The sequence below is a fragment of the Monodon monoceros genome, unplaced genomic scaffold (genome assembly GCF_005190385.1).
Source record: "Monodon monoceros isolate NGI ecotype Baffin Bay Population unplaced genomic scaffold, NGI_Narwhal_1 Super_Scaffold_9, whole genome shotgun sequence".
Classification (NCBI taxonomy): Eukaryota; Metazoa; Chordata; class Mammalia; order Artiodactyla; family Monodontidae; genus Monodon; species Monodon monoceros.
Genome location: NW_021703786.1, coordinates 29477590 through 29496002, shown reverse-complemented (window position 1 = coordinate 29496002; position 18413 = coordinate 29477590). Strand labels below are relative to the sequence as shown.

The window sequence follows — 18413 nt, the reverse complement described above, 5'->3', positions numbered from 1 at the left end:
ACTTTGATCTCACCCTTTACAAGTTTTATGTATGTCTCTGGTGCGGGACTGTATTTGCACAGTAATATAGTATATAATTTATGAGTGGATGCATATATCCCTTTTCCTGAGTGCACACTTAGATTCTGCCTTTTACTGAAGAAGGTATGTAATCACAAACATTTGGAAACGGCTGTCCAGAGTTTAGAAGTGAACCACTTAGCCAGCCCTTCACTCCCTGGCCTCCCTTGTCTTTCTGGCTTCATCATCTATATTCTTCCCCTGTCCTCCTCCCCTCCCGATGCCTCCCCTGTGACACCATGACTCCACCAATACTCAACTCCCAGTTGCCAGAACATGCCCTGTGCTTTCACGTCTGCAGCCCTGGCGGAGTCTTCTGTCTGTGGGCCCACCCTTCCTTGAGCTCCTGCAAATACAGATGAGCCCAGCTCCTCTCTGAAGATTCCCCTGACGCTTGCAACTCCCAGAGTGCTCTGTAGGCACCGTGAATAGCCTAAGTCTGTCTGTGGTGGTCATTTGTTTAACTTGCCAGTGCGTTTGTCTAGACTCTAAGTCCCTTGAGGGGCAGGCCCAGGGCTTACTTATACCTACATCCAGAACAGACTGAGGTCGATTTACCCTGCCACGGGGAGGGGGGACAACCGGGTCCAGTGAGGTCGATCAGTCTGCACAAGGTCGGGTCTGCTGACCCCACTAATCAGCTTGAGCCTCCTAATCCATCGCCCGCAGGAGCCTCAGGAAGGACCGCAGGGGCTTGGGAGAGCTGGCAGGGGCCATCTTGGCCTTCTCCTGCGGACGCGGTCTGGAGGGGATGGGGCAGCTGAGCCATGTGCACTACCCTCTTCCTGCTCAGCACCTTGGCCATGCTCTGGCGCCGCCGATTCGCCAACAGGGTCCAACCGTGAGAAACTGACTGGGCCACGGGCTGGGGTGGGGGAGAAACTACTGCGCTGGGTTACAGTCAAGCTGAAGGCGGGCGGGGGCTGCCTGGGCTCCAGGGAGGCTGGGAGGGACTTGCCAGGGAGCCCTGAGAGGTTCCCCCTCGAAGTAGGGGGAACTTGGAGCCCTTCAAAGATGCTGGCCACAGCCTCCGGTTCCAGAGCCCAATGTGGCTTAGGTCTTGCAGAGGAGCGGGGTCTGGGGTCTGGGTGCTGCCCACAGCTCTGCCTGCCTCTTTTCCCTCCCACAGAGAGCCCAGTGGAGTAGATGGGGCAGTTACGGGCAGCAGCTTGGAAACAGACCTCCAGTCCTCAGGCAGGTAAGGCAGAAGAGTCTAGGGTGGAGGAGGAAGGGTGTCGCTAAGGAGGCTGCCGCTGTCCCCTGTCCCTGCCCAGGCCCCGGGGGTGTTCGTGGGTATGTGTGTGTGTGTGCGTGCGTGCTCCACGCTGGCCCCTCACCCCAGCTACCCTGTTCACTGTATGCCTAGTGGGCAGGCCGAATGTCTGTTTTCTCCAGTTGGGAATGGGACTCTCAGCTTCTCCTCTGGACCAAAATTTCTCTGCCTTGCTTGTCCTAGTGCGGGGTGGTCCCCAGGGTCCCTTCTCTTGGAAGGTGCAGGGGGAGTGGAGAGAGGGATGAGGCAGAAGCAGCTCTGCGTTGCTTTGCTTGCCTTCCCTTCCCCCTCCCTCGCCCGCTGCCACCGCCCCCCCCGCCCCCCCAGCCCCCCCAGCCTCGGCAGCAGCGGAGCTGCCTGAACCTCCAGCCGGATTCGCTGTCCAGTCCCCAATAGCAGGCGCAGGAGGAGCATGACATCATCAGCACTGAGTGCCATTGGCTGGGCAGTCCCTGCGGGCAGGACACTGTCTCCAGTGGCCAGAAAGTTAACTCTTCCCTATTCTGGAGCCATGTGGCCTTTACCAGGGGTGAAGATTGGGAAACTTCTGGACTTTTCCTTCTCCGCTGACTAGTGTCCTTTGATGATAGGGGCTCTATGCCCAAGAAGACACTGAAAAATCAGCAAATATTTCTGAAGAACCTACAGTTGGAAATGTTCATTTGTGCCTTTGGGCCCATCTAGTGTGGGGGACCTATCTGAAGAGTGATATTCTCTGCTGTGGAAGCATCTTCTAGCCCCCGGCACTGCTTCTCTCACTCCCCTGAAAGGAGGCTCAGACGGCTAAGACAGTGAGCATGCACGCTCGCCTGTGCACCCCACGTCTCTTCCAGGGTGTGGGCGATGTGCCTGCAGTGTGCCCCATAAATACGTCAAGGTTGGCAAGCCGAGAACTTGGGTCTTTCTCTGTGTCTCTGCTCTGACTTCTCAGTCCTTGGGTTCCCCCAGGTTTGGAATGTCAGAAGGCCCCCTGGGAAGCCCAGGGCCTGTGCAGGAAGCAGATTCATTTCTGTGACGCCCTTCCTCGATAGCTGGGCTAGCTGAGAGGGTCACAATAGTGCCTAATTACGACTACCGGTGAAATGGGCTGACACGTATAAAATGACGATCACTGGGCCCTCAAATGCTGACTGGTCCTCACTGTTGAGTTTGGGTCTGGAGCGGGGCAGCCTGAGTTTAAATCCTACCTCCGCTCTTACTGAGAGGCTGTGGGCAAATTATGTAATCTTTTTATTCATATGTAAACTGGGATTAATAACAGACTGGTTGTGAGGTTTCTGTGAGGTTTAAATGAGATAACCGTAGTAAAGCACTCAGCACAGAGTAACTGCTCAGTTAACGCCAGCTCTACTCTTGCTGTTATATGATCAGTGCTTTATTCTTCCTCAGGGGTTTCTCATACATTAACTCACTCGGAAGTCTCCATGGCCCCAAAGGTTTGGCAGTTCAGGTGTTTCTAGCTCTTGTCAATGATGCAAGAAGCTGAGGGGCAGGGAGACGTAAATGACTTACTCAACGTCGTCCACCCAATTTGTGGCTGATGTGGGACTGACAGGTCCCTGACTTCAGACAGTCCATCTCCTCGACTGAAATGCCCCTGGACCTCCTGTCAGGAGAGAAAAGGCCAAATCTGGGACCATCTGGCCGGGCCTGGTCTGCTGTGGCCTTGCCAGAAGGGAGCAGTTGCCTGTTAACTCCTTGGGACCCAGCTAACCGGCCTACCAACTAACCCCTCCTGCCGATGGTGGCTCCACGGAGGGCTGGCCCGGTGGGGCAGTAGACGTGAAAGTTCTGCTCTCCGGTTCCACAGTCATAAATTCCAATTGGCTTCTGGGGTGTTGCTGTTCCTCAATAGTGGGGTGAATTGCTAGGCTTGGGGGCAGGAGGAAGGGGAAGGCTGGAAGTGTGGGAGGGTCATCCTCCAGTCTTCTGACTCCGTGTTCTTTTCTGTTTAGAGAGAAAGAACCGCTGAAGTAAGCCCTCGCCTCTTCAGGAGGAGCTCAGCGCCAGGGCCTGGGATCAGCTGGCAGGTAGGGCAGGGGCTGCAGCCTGGAGGAGAGAGGGCAGGGCTGGGGACAAGAAAGGAAGAATACAGAGCACGCAAGGCCTGGCCATGTGGGAGCAGAGCAGGCTGTCTTCAGCTCTGTGGTCACGATGGAGGTTAAGGGTAGGAGGGTGGACTCCTTCCGTCGGCTCCTACCTTGAGCCTGTTATGTTCCAGGCCACAGGGCAAGGGTTAGTTTTAAGAGAACTACGTGTGATCTCAACAGCATTTTCTAGGCCTGGGGATGGTGGTCCTGCTGGGGGCCTGAGGGCTGTCTAGAGGACTTCGCAGGGAGAGGCAGTGCTCTGGGATGCCCACTCTGAAATACAAGGGCCTGCTCTGGGGTGGGAGAGAGAGCCGACCCGGCTTGGTTTTCTCTTTCAGCTCACGTCCTGGTGTGCCCCCCACCCTCGAAGGACACCGTGGTGGAAGGAGCTGCAGGAGGGAGACTAGGGAAAGCAGCCGTTGAGAAGGTAGACTCCCCTTTTCGGCCCCCAGACCCACCAGTCTGCGCTTCCCCCGAGGCCCTGGCTCTGGGGCTTCTGAAGCTGGGCCTGGCCGGGCAGGCGGGAGGGGCAGAGATGCTCAAGCTCTGGGACGGGCTCCCTTCCTCTGAGGAGGCCCAGAGAGAGGGACTCAGTGGGGTCCCCCCATTTAACTCGGGGGCAACCCCTGCCGCCCGGGGCTAGAGGAGGGAACAAGTGGGGGGCGAGGAGACTCCAGAACTGAGGGACAGAGATGGTTCACATTCACAAAGGAAGGGCTGCCCTCTCACCCTCCTCTGAACCCTCACAACAACCCACAGAGGCTGGTCATGTTATTGTCCACGGTTTAGAAATGAGGAAACTCACAGAGAGCTTTGCTAATTTGCCCAGCGTCACCCAGCTAGTAAGTGGAGGACCCCAGGCTGACATGCAGGTTGCAGAGCCCATGCTCTTCACGCCCACAGCACAGGCCTCCCTGAAGCCGCCTGGAAATCTGCAGCTGCTCAGTGGAAGAAGCGGTTTTACTGGCCTGGCCGCCCATCTTTGGCAGCTCAGCTTGTCCAGGGCTGTGTGGTGTCACTTTGCGATGGTGGCACTCACTTCCTATGACATTTGCCTCTCCCTGGTCCCCAGAGGTCACCCTGCCACTGGCTGCTCTGCTGAAGTGATCAATAGGAAATGCCGTTCGGATCTGTGACATGTCTGCCTACAGCTGGATGGAAGCAACTCACAGCTTGTCCTCGGAGTGTGTCTTCTGTGTGTGTGTGTGTGTGCACGCGTGCCCATGTCCCAAATGGGCAGTAGCATGTGGGAAGGGAAAAAGCATGACACTTGCTTCCGTCAATCTGCTGACGGCTCAGTAACGGCGGCGGCCTCCTTTGCCCCCAGCTGCTCTGCCCTTTCTCTCTCTTTACCATCCTGCCTGATCCTGAGCAGAGAGAAAAGCAGATTTCCGCTTCTGCTCCCCGCGGTCCAGGCGCAGACCCTGCAGGCAGCTGCTGCCAAATGCCTTGCAGCCATTCGTCTTCCAAAGCCCCCCCAGACTCCCCCCACGTGCATCTCACCTCCCCATCCAGCCCCCATTGCCCATCTAGCAACGAGGTCTCTGCCCGGCTGGGCCCCGCCCCTGACTTTCAGGAAAGAGGAGCTGGGGGAGTTCTCTAGACAGCAGGAAAAGGTGAGGTGCAGCCGACTGGACTCGGGGAACCCACTCTGAAGTGATGCAGAGTTGGGGGAGCTGCTGCAGGGAGCCTGGCGGTTCTGTGGGAGCCTCACAAAGTAGGGCAGGGTGGAGGCAGGGAAGGGTCTCACCAAGGGAAGGAGCTGCGCCCTTGACGTGGGCCACGAGTTCGTGACCACTTCTCTCAGCTCCCATCAGCACGTCTTTCTCCCTGGGAGGCATCAGCCTTCCTGGTGACAGGACTCTCAGGCTGAGGGCCAGAGCGCACTGTTCTGGGACCCAGTCTGTACTCCCTGATCCTATCTATGCATCCATTCTCTAATCTATTTGCCATATTCCTGTCACTTCATCCTTGCCTCCGCTCTCTGCCATTTTCAAGTTGCCTGTCTCCTTCCACTGGGCTGAGGAATTGTCAGACCAAGGTCGCCTAGCGGCACCGGGGCTGGCTCACGGCCCAGATGCACATCCACAAAGTGACACCCCTTTGCAGCCCTGTTCTAAGAGCCTGCTCAGGAGATGAAGGCTCCTCTGGGGACTGGTTCCAGATGGAAGGAGGGAAAGCAAGAGGAAGGGGCTGCTGGAGGTGGGGGGATGTGTCTGCCTGGGCTTGGAGGCTGCCCAGGCCCTGGCAGCCGGGGTGCCATGTGGGCTGGGCGGGAGGGGCTCTCTCCCCCAGGGAGCAGGCTGGCTTCGGTGGGAGCAGATTGTGTTTACACCTTCCCCACACGCCCGGCCCACGCTCGCCTCTTCTTCTCAGGGCTCTCCCACCCCTGGGCTCTCTGCACAGTCTGCACATTGGCAGCTTCTACTGCAGAGAGCTGCCACCCTCGGCCTAGAGAGCCTCTACGGGAGGCTGCCCGGGACCGAGGCGCCCCTTCCTCGGCCCACCATCTCCTGTCACAGCAGCTGGTAGGAAGCCCATGCTGGGGGTGGACCCAATGTTCCCAAAAGGCTGAGTCCTTCTCCCCTCCCATTTCCTTGGAAAGAGCCGCTGCTTGGAAATGGGAGCAGGAAAGTTCAGGGGCTTGGTAGACTGACCATAACAGGAGGGGGGGGATTAAGGGCAACTCGAGAGACAGAGCTGGGTCACTCCTGGTCCGGGGTGTGGGCTGTTATGAAATAATGATAAAGGATCTAAGAGGGAGGAGCCCAGAGTCAGAGCACCGGGTTGAAATCTTGACGCCGCCACCACTTCCTACCTCTGTGGCCTTGGGTAGGTTACTGAACGTCTCTGTGCCTCAGTTTCCTCATCTATGAGGCGGAGATAACAGTAAACCTTCTCACAGGATTATTGTAGTGTTAAATTAGATAATGCATGTCAAGGGCTTACCATGTTTAGTGAGTGTTCAATATATGTAAGCTAGTGTGATTGTGTTTATAAACTGTCAATTACTGAACAGTTAGTCATTTCAGAAGTTAGTAGGTTCAGAACAGCTAGAGTCCCTCACCCCCTCCCCACAGCCCTTCCTGGCCTGTCTTTCCACATACACACCAGCTGGGCAACGGGCAACTCTGAAACAAATGAGAGGACAGCAGAGGGTGGAACTTCTGGGTGGGGGCCACCTAGTAAGACCCAGCACCCAGTGAGATGGTACCAGAGTGCACCGCTGTTGCTTCTCGGTATCTGGAACCCTGTCCCAACCTCCAGTGGGAGGGTCCTGGCCTGGATACCTTCCCCGCAACGGGCTCTGCTTCTCCGAATGAATCTCAGCTCCCAGAGGAGACAGGAGGTGGTTGTCCTGATTCTTTTCCATCCTCCGGCTGAATGCTAATCTCCCTACTGATGGGAGCCTGAGTGACAGGGAAAAGGCTGCTCGGAGCTGCAGGGTGGCCGAGGGCAGCAGCCGGGAGCGAGCGGGGAGGTGCTGTCTGCTACTTCTGTGGCTGCAGCTCAGGGCCGCTGCCAGTCCCTCCCGGAGGTTGGGACACGACCAGAGAGCTAATGAGGTGCCAGGGGTGAGGCGGGGGAGCAAGGGAAGCAGCTACCACAGCTGCCTGGCATCACCCTAGGGTGCAGATGCAACCGGGGAGAGTACCCGCCCATCCCAAACGTGTGACCGAGTGTCTACAGGCAGGACAGTCCTGGGCAGGGGCAGAGAGCACAGGCCCCGGTCCTAGACTAGGGGGGCACGGTGCCTATTGGAGGCTGGCACAATGGCACAGCACAGCAGCAGGGGGCCCGACTGGTTCCCCCAGGCTCCCAGGGCCCCTCTGCAGGGCCCTCACTGTTAGGAAGAAGCCCAAGACCTTGAGATAGAGGCAGTAATGCTCCTCCGTGCGCCTCAAAAGGAGAGTAGCCAAGTGGCTCATATTAAGGTTTACTTGAATATCATGATGCTGACACGACTCATGTTATTGAAACTGGCTAATAGGTCTCAGACACTTCTCCGTGCTAGGCGCTGTACCAAGAGCTTTATTCATAAGCATTGTCTCACTTATGAGGCAGGTACTGCTGTTAACCTCATTTACCCAATACGGAAAGTGAGGTTCACAGAACTCACTCAAGGTCACTCGCAGCTGGTGGCAAAGCCAGGACCTGTGCCCGGGCAACGTTGATGCCAAAGCTTGTGAGGCTGTCGGGGGAGGAAGGAACTGAGTCTAGAGCGGGGGCTGTGAGGAAAGCCCGGGGTGACCGTCCTCCAGGCACAAGGAATGAGAGCTACGGCCTCACCCCGGCAGTGCCTTTGCAGGTGGGCCGGGCGGGGTTTGCCAGGGTGATTCACATGCTCTCTCTTCAGGAACCTGGGGTTCAAGGGCAGACCAGACTCTGGGTCCCGAAAGGCCAGTCCTTGTCTACCAGCTGAGGGGAAGGAGGAGAGCGGCCCCTCCAGGATCTGTCATCCCCTTCAGGGAGGAAGCAGTGGCCACCGGCAGGGATGACAGACGGCGAGGCCAGCACTGAGAGCCACTGCCACTGCCATTCTGCTACCTCCTTCAACCAGGGCAGAGCCCCTGGGAGGGAGACGATGGCAGCCAGCGGCCCAGCTGGAGGCGGAGCTAGAGGAGGGGGGAGCTGTTTGTTTTTGCAGGGGGAGGGCGCAGGGCATGTGGACCAAGGAGGTAGCTTCAAGAGGGATCCGCGGACAAACTGGAAACAAGTCCTGGAACTTTAGAACTGCAGACCCTCTCTGTGGGATGCACATGCCCCCTAGTGGGGACTAAGTCTAGAGGGTGGAGAGAAAATTAAAAGAGTTACTGATGACCATGACCTACGAACCTGGGTAGAAATGGCCAATCCTATCCTTCTGTGAACACACACACGCCCACATAACATCACACGCAGAAGCCAGCTAAACTAAGTATTAGAGGAAACTCTTCCATTTATTCACTTGCTCCTATCTAACAAGCACGTATTGGGAGCCTACAATGTACAAATCCTGTGTGAGGTGCTGGGAATGAGACAGCGATAAGAGGCAGTGCCTGCCCTGCTGGTTAGTACAAGACCAAGATCCTGGCCTGGGAGGTCCAGTTCTGCCAGCCCAGCCACTGCCTGGTCACTTGACCTTTCCTTCTCTGGACCTCAATCTCCCCATTTAACAGGCATGTGTTGAACCCAGGCGGCTTGGCGCTGGGGACGTAAAGGACTAATGACCATCCTCAGGAAAAGAACTGTCTACTAAGATGCAGGGGATGGACCAGATGACCTCTGGGGGCTCCACAGCTTCTTCCAATCAAAAGAGACTCTGGGGCTTCCCTGGTGGCGCAGTGGTTGAGAGTCCGCCTGCCGATGCAGGGGACGCGGGTTCGTGCCCTGGTCCGGAAAGATCCCACATGCCGCGGAGCGGCTGGGCCCGTGAGCCATGGCTGCTGAGCCTGTGCATCCGGAGCCTGTGCTCTGCAACGGGAGAGGCCACAAGAGTGAGAGGCCCGCGTACCGCAAAAAAAAAAAAAAAAAAAAGAGAGAGAGACTCTGGTGGACTGTGTCTGGAGGTGCTAACAAGGGCTCGCTCACTCAACAGACATTCATGGAGTGTCTGTGTGCCAGGCACTGTGGATGCAGAAATGAATTAAGACTTCCTGCCACAAACAACCAGAAAACTGAGCAAAATATAAGAAACAGACACTTGACAATGCACAGCACACAGGATGGTGACCTCATGCTTGCCTCAGCGTCTGCCTCAGACAGTTCCCTGCCTGCGGCGTGGGGAGGGCAGACCATGCAGACCACGGTGGTCTCACTAGGATGAGGAGACATGATGAGAGTTCAAGACGGTGCTGGGTGGGGGGCTTTCCAAAGGACATACATACAGATCAATGAGATCCAAAGACAGGACAAAGGTGATTCAGTGGAGAAAGGAAAATCCTTTCAATAGAACACAGAAAGCACTAACCATAAAAGCGAAATGGATAAACTGGACTTGATCAAAACTGGAAAGACTGGGAGATAATATCTCCCAAGCAAGTATCTGAGAAAGGACCTGTATCCAGAATATATAAAGAACTTTCACAACTCAATAAGAAGATAGGCCAATACAAAAAGGGAGGGTTTTAACAGACACTTCACAAAAAAGTATACATAGGGCCAACAAACACACAGAAAGATGTTCAGCGTGATAGTCAACGGGGAAATGCACGTTAAAACCACAATGAGATATTATGACACACCTACCAGAATGGCTTAAAGACCGACCATAACAGGTGTTGGTAAGGGTGTGGAGCAAGTGTAACTCTGTAATATGTTGCTGGGGGAGTGTAAGCGTCACAAAGCACTTGGGAAACCCATTTGACAGTTTCCCCTGCATTTATCTAAGAGAGATGAAAACTTATGTCCACAGAAAGATTTGTACAAAAACGTTCATTGCAGCTTTATTCATCATAGCTCCAAACTGGAAACAGCCCAAAGGTCCACCAACATGCACGGGAATAACAATGTTGTGGTATATTCATACAATGGAATGATATTCAGTAATTAAAAAGGAAATGAACTACTGATCTAAGCCACAACACGGGTAATTGAGAGAAGCCAGACACAGAAGAGTACCTACGGTATGACTCCATTTATATGAAATTCTGGAACAGGGAAAACTAATCACCAGTGACAGAAAGCAGACCAGTGGTTGTCTGGGGCCGGGGTTGTATGGAGACTTGACTGTAAAAGGGTGTGAAGGGGATCTCCGGGCGATGAAAATGTTCTAAATTGTGATGGGGTCGTGGCTGCATAGGTGTATTCCTTATTGGACTACTGCACTGTACATTTTAAATGGATGCATTTTATTGTATGTAAATTACACCTCAAAAAAGATGACTTAAAGAGTTTCAAAAAAAAAAAAACCAAAAAAAACAACAACGAAGACTTGACTCTTGCCTTGCTGTCTAGTAGAAAAGCCAGACACGAAAACAAATAATCGTAAAACAGTGAGTATTAAAAGAAGTATGTATGTTCACATAATAAGAGTGCCGCTTACTGAGTGCTTCCCCCGTGCCCGGGCGTGCTAGATACTTTGCATGCACAATGCTAAGACCGTCGTGTGGGGTTTGGGAGAGCCTCTGCCTCCGCCTGTTGCAGATAAAGAACCTTAGAGAGAGGTGAAGTCCTCTGCTTGGGGTTACTCAGCTCGAATCAGCAGAGTGTGTGCTAAACCAGCCTGCTGTGGACGCTGAGGAAAGAGCTAGGGGACTGCTTGAGCACCTCAGGTAAGATTTCTCAAGGGGGTACTGAAGCATGAGTTGGGATTTGCTACGCAGAGGGAAGGATGAAGGGAAGGAAATGTCAACGCAAAGGAAACAAACAGCATGAGCAAAGGTGCTGCAGCAGTTGTGAGAAGGCAGGGTTTCTGGGAAGGAGAGATGTGTCCAGAAAACAGCAGAAGAGGTCAATGAGATATTACTTATTCTTCAAATTCACTTATTTTTTTAAAAACCCATTAAGTAATAATTTTATGAGAGGCAACATATCCTCCGAGCAGGCGAGTGAAATGTGTGCTATTGGTCAACGCAGGAAAGAATCCACCGCAACCCAAGGTCATCCATTCTCAATAATTAGGGTTCCTGTTGTTCTGTTTCTTCTCCTCCAGGAAGTTAAAGCTATGTTCAATGGTCCCAGACTTCTGCTGAACAGGATTTGTGGCCCTCTTTCACAGTCCTGAGAAATTGAAGGGAAAAACATCCTCTATGCTTTTATGATGGGCTTTCTAGCTGGGTGAATTAAAATCACCAGAGTTAACAAAACATGATCCACTGTCATAGCGTATTTTTCCAGGAAATCCAGCACAGCAGTTAAGACCATAGGTTTGGAGGCTAGATTGAGCTCTCAGTGCCCCTACTTACTAATGACTTTCATCTTTCTGCACTTTGGCTGCAAAATGGGAGGATAATGACAGGGCAGTTGTGAGAGTCAAATGAGATAGCAAAGTGCAGGTGCTTAGAATCATCAAGTTTTTACATTAAATATGGGCAGCTTGTTGTATGTCACTCAGAACTCAATAAAGTGGTTTTTTAAAAAAGGTGTTTAGAGCAGTGCCTGGCACGGAGTCAACACTAGACACCAGCTGTTATTATTTTTCAGGTTGGTAATTTGAGTGTGTCAGTTTGTCTTTATTTTACCACGACCCATCCTTCCAGAGAATAATCATTAAAAAAAAATTTTTTTGGAAAATGTCGATCATATCATGTAGGATGATTTTGATTTTTTTTTTTCTTTTTTTGGCTGAGTTCGGTCTTTGTTGCTGCGTGCGGCTTTCTCTAGTTGCAGCGAGCAGGGGCTACTCTTTGTTGCAGTGTGCGGGCTTCTCATTGTGATGGCTTCTCTTGTTGCGGAGCACGGGCTCTAGGCGCACGGGCTTCAGTAGTTGTGGCACGTGGGCTCAGCAGTTGTGGCGCACAGGCTTAGTTGCTCCGCGGCATGTGGGATCTTCCCGGACCAGGTCTCGAACCCCTGTCCCCTGCACTGGCAGGCGGATTCTTTTTTTTTTTTTTTGGCGGTACGCGGGCCTCTCACTGTTGTGGCCTCTCCTGCTGCAGAGCACAGGCTCCGGACGCGCAGGCTCAGCGGCCATGGCTCACGGGCCCAGCCGCTCCGCGGCATGTGGGATCTTCCCGGACCGTGGCACGAACCCGTGTTCCCTGCATCGGCAGGCGGACTCTCAACCACTGCGCCACCAGGGAAGCCCTGGCAGGCGGACTCTTAACCTCTGTGCCACCAGGGAAGCCCAGGATGATTCTGGTTCTAACAGAACACCCAACTTGAGACGGCTTAAACAACACGGTGGTTTCTTTCTTAAATCTCACACTCTGTATTTCACTGAACCTAAGATGCCATTGCTCAAAAGATGCCTCCCACATTCAGAAATACTAACATGTAAAAATACGTGTCTCTGAATCAAACAAAAGGTCTGAAGGCAGGGGGTTTGGGGACTGGTTTCTCCAGCAGTTCAAAAGCATCTTCAAGGGTTCATGCTCTTTTCTCCTCTCTGCCACCACAGACCTTCCGCTCTTGCTGGGAAACGGGCGTCACGGATACAAGATGGCTTCGGTGCTCTCAGGCATCTCCTCACGATGTCCCAAAGCCGGAAGAGAGGCTACTGTTTTTAAAAACTAGTAAACGTTCCCAAACCTGGCAGAACTGCGCCGCAGACCCTTTCCTGAAACAATTCCTGGCAAAGGGAATAGCTTTCTATGGCCGAGATGCACTCCTTTGGGCAGGGCAGGTGCTTGCCCAGTAGCTCTGCTGTTTGTAAGACAGAGGAAGGACAGCTGCAGGACTAGGAGTGCCTGCCACACGGGTGAACTTCCCGGGATATCACTGGTGCATCTGCTCCCAGTTAAGCAGCCAGCTGCTTGGGATATACCTACCCTCCTCATGCTTTTGCTAATAAAATTAAAGATTCCTTTTCAGGTTAAGAAATTCACCTCAATATTTAAAGACTCTGTTTTCTATATGTGGGTTTCGGATACCATGTCTTAAATCCTAGCAGTGACTGGAACTCAGTGAGCTGACCGCCTGAGCACAGCAGGCCAGCCGACCAGATTTCCCCTTTGCACTCAGAGTCGAGGTCCCTTGAACGGCCCTGGGGACTCTTGCCCTGTTCAGCTTGTGACCTACTTCTGTCACTTATCACTAGACTGTGTGACTCTTTCTGTGTAATAAATAGAGGTCTACACCGGCCTTGAATAATGTAAAACTCAAACGTCCTAGACCTCACCAGCAACGAGTGCAAATGAAGTCACACTGGCCTTAGCATTTCCATCTCAACAGCTCTGAGCCCTCGCCAGCTCATTCAGGAATTCTGGTGCATTCTTTGAAGTCTTTCTCAGTTATTTCTGGATTGCCTAAGCAGTGCACCTGACGTGTGCTCAGACACAAGGCCTCTCACTGCATTTTGCTCTGGCCGCTTGGCCATAGCCCAGCAGCCCAGTGACACTGCCATCCGCCGTGAGCCTGTTGCTGTTCCACCAAGTGCCCTGTCAGGTGTGAAAGCTACACTGTGGCCTCCGGCACAGTGGCCCTTCTCGAGCTGCGACAAATGGCCCTCACTGCACACTGGGTGGCAACTAGTCTGGGACCCAAAACAGACCTGCCAGGGCCCAGAGCCTCTGCCTTTCACTGATCAGCTCCTGCAGGCTCTCACCCTCACTCTTCCTGCCAGAAAGTGGCTCGAAACAGTGCAACAAGGTGCCCATCATTCTCCCCCAGTTTCCTCCCTAACCACCCATGCAAACACACAAAATCCCTCTTCCTTCCCCTTCCCCCCAAACCAAAACCCTTTATATATAAGATCCATTTATATATATACACACACGGTGCAGTATAACTTTGTGGTAAAAGCACAGACTCTACAGGCTGGGATCAAACCCTGACACCACCAGTTACTAGTTGTGTGAACTGGGGCAAGTTACATCATCTCTCAATGCTCCTGTTTCCTCATCTGTAAAAAGGGGGTAGTGATAATGCACTGCCCTGTGCAGTGGTGAGGATTAAACGAATTAATATCCGTAAAGTACTCAAGGAGTGAGTGGCACACAGTAAGTGCTATGAAGTGTTAGCTATCATCGTTGTTTTGCCTGCAGATCACCTGCCTGCACACAAGCAGCTTTTGGCAAATTCCGCACTTAGGGTCTGAGATGAAAGGAATTTAGTTTGCAGGGAGAGACCCCATTCTTTCTTTCGGTATTACACAAAATAATCTGTCTTCAAGGGTAAGATAGAGAAACGTAAGGGCCAATTTCACACGATAGAAGCTATTGCTAAGTTAATGATTATATTTGTGAAGTACTTACTGTGAGCAGAGGCAGTGGAATACCAACTAGGCCTGTGAGGAAATTAAAAAGAAAAAACAAATTAAAATAGACTTTTGCCTTGAAGAGCTCACAATCCAATTGAGGGAGGCAAACATTAACAAATGTGGTAACTTGAAAATACGTACCCACAGTGTATTACCATATACAGAACAATTTAATCCAGACTAAATGCCACTGAGATCATTGCTGAGGGCTGATGAGCATGGGGAGAAGGTAATACAGAAAAGGCTTCGTGGTCTTGCAAGTTTAAACCAATTTCCAAATAGGTGTAAATTCTGGCTCTGACTCTAGTTGTTGTTTTGCCCTTTTGTTATTTCAAAAATGAAGCGGGGTGATTACCTGAAAATCAACACTCAGGAGTAGCACAGGGCATTACACTATTCTCAGTTCTTTTCGTAATTTGATTATTTTTCCTTGTCGGAATTAAAGCCACGCCCCGGCGGGGCGGCGGGACCTGAGGCGCGGGCTTACCCTGAAGCCCCCGGGTTCAGGGTAATTTAGAGCCCGGCCCAGCCCGTCGCTCTCGGGCGCCCTCTGCCGGCCGCGCCCGTGCCCCACTGCTCTCGCCCCAACTAAGAGCAACTGAGCGGGACGTCGAACAATTCCCCGGGAATCTCCCTCCTCTTCGCTAACGCGGCCAACCACCCGAGGCGAACTCGCCCCGCCCCAAATAAAATCCGCAGAGCAATTAAGAACGAAATCCGGGAGGGCCTCAGTTCCCTCAACCGTTCCTCTCGTGAAGTCCCCTCGAGTTTTCTGAGACCTCCACCGCCCACCCAGTCTCGGCCAGGGACACCCTGTTCACTCAATAGATAAATGACTTTGTGGACGAGGCGACAGTCCACCTTCGTTTTTAACGGCCGTGGTTCTATACAGAGCAGGTCTCTCACCCCGGGCTCTCTACTGTCCCTGGCGGCCACCGTCTAATCCCGGGTCCAGAGCCGCGCTGAGAACGCGGCTGCCCCGCAGCGGCGGCTGTTTGCACTACATTTCCCATCAGCCTTTTCTCAACAGCGCGAGAGTTCCGGCGAGACTGCCGCGAAGACTTGCGCGCAGGCGCGGCCCTTCTCTCTTTTCGGCGTCGGTCTCGTGGCGGGAAGTGCTGGCGGCCTCAGGCTGGTCAGAGCTAGGCCGGCAACCTCGGACGTTTGGCGGCGGTAAGGCTGCGGAGGTGGGAAAACGGGGTCTTTCTTGACACGGCGCTAGCACACTTGGCCGCCCCCTCCTTGAAGGAGAAATAGTGACTCTTAACCCTGGTCTCCCCCCCAGTAGGGTGGTTGGGAGGATTCGCTGAGATAACTGGGAAAACGCTTTCCAAAGGGCGCGAGTGTTCATTAGTGAGTGGGGAGAGCCCAAGCCCACCTTGGCGTCGGAGCGGCCCTCCTGGGGGAGAGCGGCCCTTCCGTATTGCGCAGCCCCCGCGCCCCCCTCCCCGGCCTCGCAGACACCCATGTGCTGAGCTCGCAGCCCCGCGGCCTTGGCAGGTCCCCAGGTCTTTACACGGGGCAGGCGGACAGGGACGGTTCTCAGTTCACTTCAGGGGTGTTAGCGGCTGAATACTTCGTTTCCTCCTCGAGTGCCTTGAGGACGGCCCCAGTCAGTTTTTATGTAACTCCACAGATGGTAACTTGGGGGATGGTGGCCTTTGGAAAGCCGTAGGCCGTAGTTTTACAACGACCCTTAACATGCTCATGTTTTCGTTCCCCACAGGCCTTTGTTTGGCAACTGCAGAGACGGTGAGAAGCCGACGTGCACGTTGAAGCTTAAAACAAGCGAATGGAACCCTGAAATGAGTAAGAATGGATGCAGGTAAGACCTGGGGGGGGGCACCAGAAGTGAGAAAGGGGAGATGGTGTGAAGGCCTACCACATACCGCCCCTTCACACTCTGTTCTCAATTCTGAAGTTCGGCTCTGTGAATCCGGGTTGGCACAGAGGTCCCGTTAGGGTCCTGCCTAGAATCTAGAAATGAGGATGGCCTGAGCCAGTGTAATCGGGGCCACTAGGTGTCACTGAAATGAAAGTGGTGCCGCTGCATACAGGGGTGAAAGGAAGACTTGGAAAATGAGCTTTGGTTGGCTGGGATTTAGAAATGTTTTGTTACTGGTTGAGCTGAGGTTGATTTGAAGTTATCCCTATCTGAAAGGACATCTTTTGTGAGGAGCTGTGACTTGCTTAGGTTCAGCTTTTTTAAACACCATTGAGAATCAGTATCTTAAGTTGGTTTCTGTTAGAATGAAGTGTGTTATCCATATTTCTCTTGTAGGTTAAAGATGTTGGCTGTGGACTTGGAAAAAAGTCACATGAAAACCATCGTTCAAAGATATTGAGTGTAAGGATCTTTGTGATGAGATTTCTATGAATGGTAAGATTTTTAGCTCTTTCACAGAATTGCATAGGTTATGATCCCTTTAAGTATTGGTCAGTTAGATTCTGAGATGTGTGGATCTTCCAGGATTATTAGTGGCTGGATAAGAGAAGTGGTATGGAACTCTTTGCTAGACCCCTGCCAAGCAGCCTCACAGTGTTTGTTACAACCCTACATGAGGTAGATATTTTCCCTGAGTTGCTACTGAGTAAGTAAACCGAGACAATGAGTTCACTCGCCCATAGTTACACGGCTAGGTGTTTTTTTGTTTTGTTTTTAAAGAACCATAAAGATATAGCTGATTTTGGGAGGTGGGGGGATGTTATTATTACTATTAAGCTTTTTTTTTTTTAATTTAGAAAATGTCACTGATGTAATATTGTCAGTTGTAAAGAGGTGTGTCTCAACCAGATTGTAACAAAATTACCACAGCTTATTCCAAAAGAAACTATTAAGCTTTACTGAGGTGTTAGTTGAACAACTAGTTACTGAGTTAGGCCAGTGGTTCTCAACTTGGGGTCGGGGTGCGCTGGGACGCAGTAGGTACCCCGAAGTACCCTGCGGTGCGCAAGACAGCCCCCACGACAAAGAGCTACCCACCCAAAGCGTCGGTAGGTTGAAATCCCGTGTTAGACTAACTTGAGAGATCTAGACTCTGGTCTCAGCCTGTTACCAGGTGACCGCACCAGAGCCTTATTTCTTCAGTTTGTAAAAACAGGAATGGTGCTTCTCAAACCTGGCTGTGCACCTACAGAGGTTTGAAGTAGTATACATGTTCCTGGACCCCACCTCTGGCCATAATGAGATGGCTCTGGTTTAAGAGCGGGTACGGAGGAACAGTTAGATGATCTGATCTACTTTTAGCTCAGGGATTTTTATGACAGCAAGATTATAGTACTGGCTGTTTTTAAGTAGCTCTCAGGGCAGATCTATAATCCCTGTCTTAAAGCACTGAAAGCCACATGGTTGCTCTGCAGTATTGTTTTGCACACAGAGGTGAGTGAAGGAGAAATGACATTGCTTGATGTCGACTCCTCTTGGCATCAGGTACCCTTTGTGCAGCTGGCCTTCAGTGGTCTGGCTGAAAGGAGTAATCCGCACTGTCTCAGGCATTTTACTGACACCAGAAGGACGCTGGAATATATATACCATACTTGGCTGCTAGACACTTTGTGCTAAGGGAGACCCTGGCTTTAAAAGGACAGGAACTGTCAGCGTGTCGGGTCTGGGATGCTGGGTACAGCTAGGCACAGTGCTGCGGGCTGGCTGAGGGGTGGGAGCTGAGTCCATGATGATGTGAAGTTATCCCTGTCTGAAGGCAAAGAAGGGCCTTTCTGTGTGGAATTTGTATATCTGAGACTCAGTTTCCCAAGTTTGTTTTTTTAATGCCTGATTTAAAAGTGAGCTACCTGAGAGAGATTGTGTATATCTTCTTGAATAGGTTTTTCTTTGCAATTTCTCCTCGCCAGGTACAGTCTCAGCCTCAGTTTGAGGCCGAAAAGGATGCTCCAGAACAAGACACTAACTAGCAGCGGTGCCGTTTCCGCTGCCCTGGACCCGAGGCGGAATTTCTCTCGTGTGTGTAATAGAGAAGATCTTTGGAACAGGCTTGGGTGGAGTGTTCTTTTTTGCTTCCCCTGTCCTGGCCTTTGAGTTGTGCTGAGTGGCAGGGAGACTTTGACATAGGTTTGTCTTCTTCGCTGGGTGTCTGCAGTGAGTGAGACAGAATTGAACTGCTTTGCCTGAAGCAGGTGAAACGATGATTCT

General features: G+C 52.3%; 1 protein-coding gene, 1 long non-coding RNA gene and 1 other non-coding gene across 4 annotated transcripts; all 3 read left to right on the top strand.

Moving 5' to 3' along the window:
* Positions 1-648: 648 nt before the first annotated feature.
* PRCD (photoreceptor disc component) lies at positions 649-12830 on the top strand. 2 transcript variants are annotated; one of them, XM_029212491.1, is made up of 5 exons: positions 649-901; positions 1190-1258; positions 3289-3363; positions 3762-3850; positions 12464-12830. In XM_029212491.1, exons 1-3 carry the CDS (start codon positions 828-830, stop codon positions 3308-3310), a joined length of 165 nt encoding a protein of 54 aa, XP_029068324.1. In that variant the 5' UTR covers positions 649-827; the 3' UTR covers positions 3311-3363; positions 3762-3850; positions 12464-12830. The 2 variants fall into 2 exon arrangements, with proteins under 2 accessions (XP_029068324.1, XP_029068323.1); XM_029212490.1 differs by lacking the exon at positions 12464-12830 and adding an exon at positions 4496-4588.
* A 2508-nt stretch (positions 12831-15338) lies between these two features.
* On the top strand, positions 15339-18252 carry LOC114889176. The gene is made up of 4 exons (XR_003791980.1): positions 15339-15436; positions 15990-16088; positions 16545-16643; positions 18116-18252. It is a non-coding gene; the product is annotated as an uncharacterized LOC114889176 (long non-coding RNA).
* On the top strand, positions 17927-18010 carry LOC114889886. Its single transcript, XR_003792178.1, has one exon. It is a non-coding gene; the product is annotated as a small nucleolar RNA R38 (small nucleolar RNA).
* Positions 18253-18413: the final 161 nt, after the last annotated feature.

What these genes read in the sequence shown, in the direction of transcription:
- PRCD (XM_029212491.1), top strand. Translation starts at nt 828, where the DNA reads ATGTGCACTACCCTCTTCCTGCTCAGCACCTTGGCCATGCTCTGGCGC. An exon ending in TTCGCCAACAGGGTCCAACC is followed by an intron (nt 902 to 1,189) that starts GTGAGAAACTGA and finishes TCCCTCCCACAG; the next exon opens with AGAGCCCAGTGGAGTAGATG. An exon ending in GACCTCCAGTCCTCAGGCAG is followed by an intron (nt 1,259 to 3,288) that starts GTAAGGCAGAAG and finishes TTTTCTGTTTAG; the next exon opens with AGAGAAAGAACCGCTGAAGT.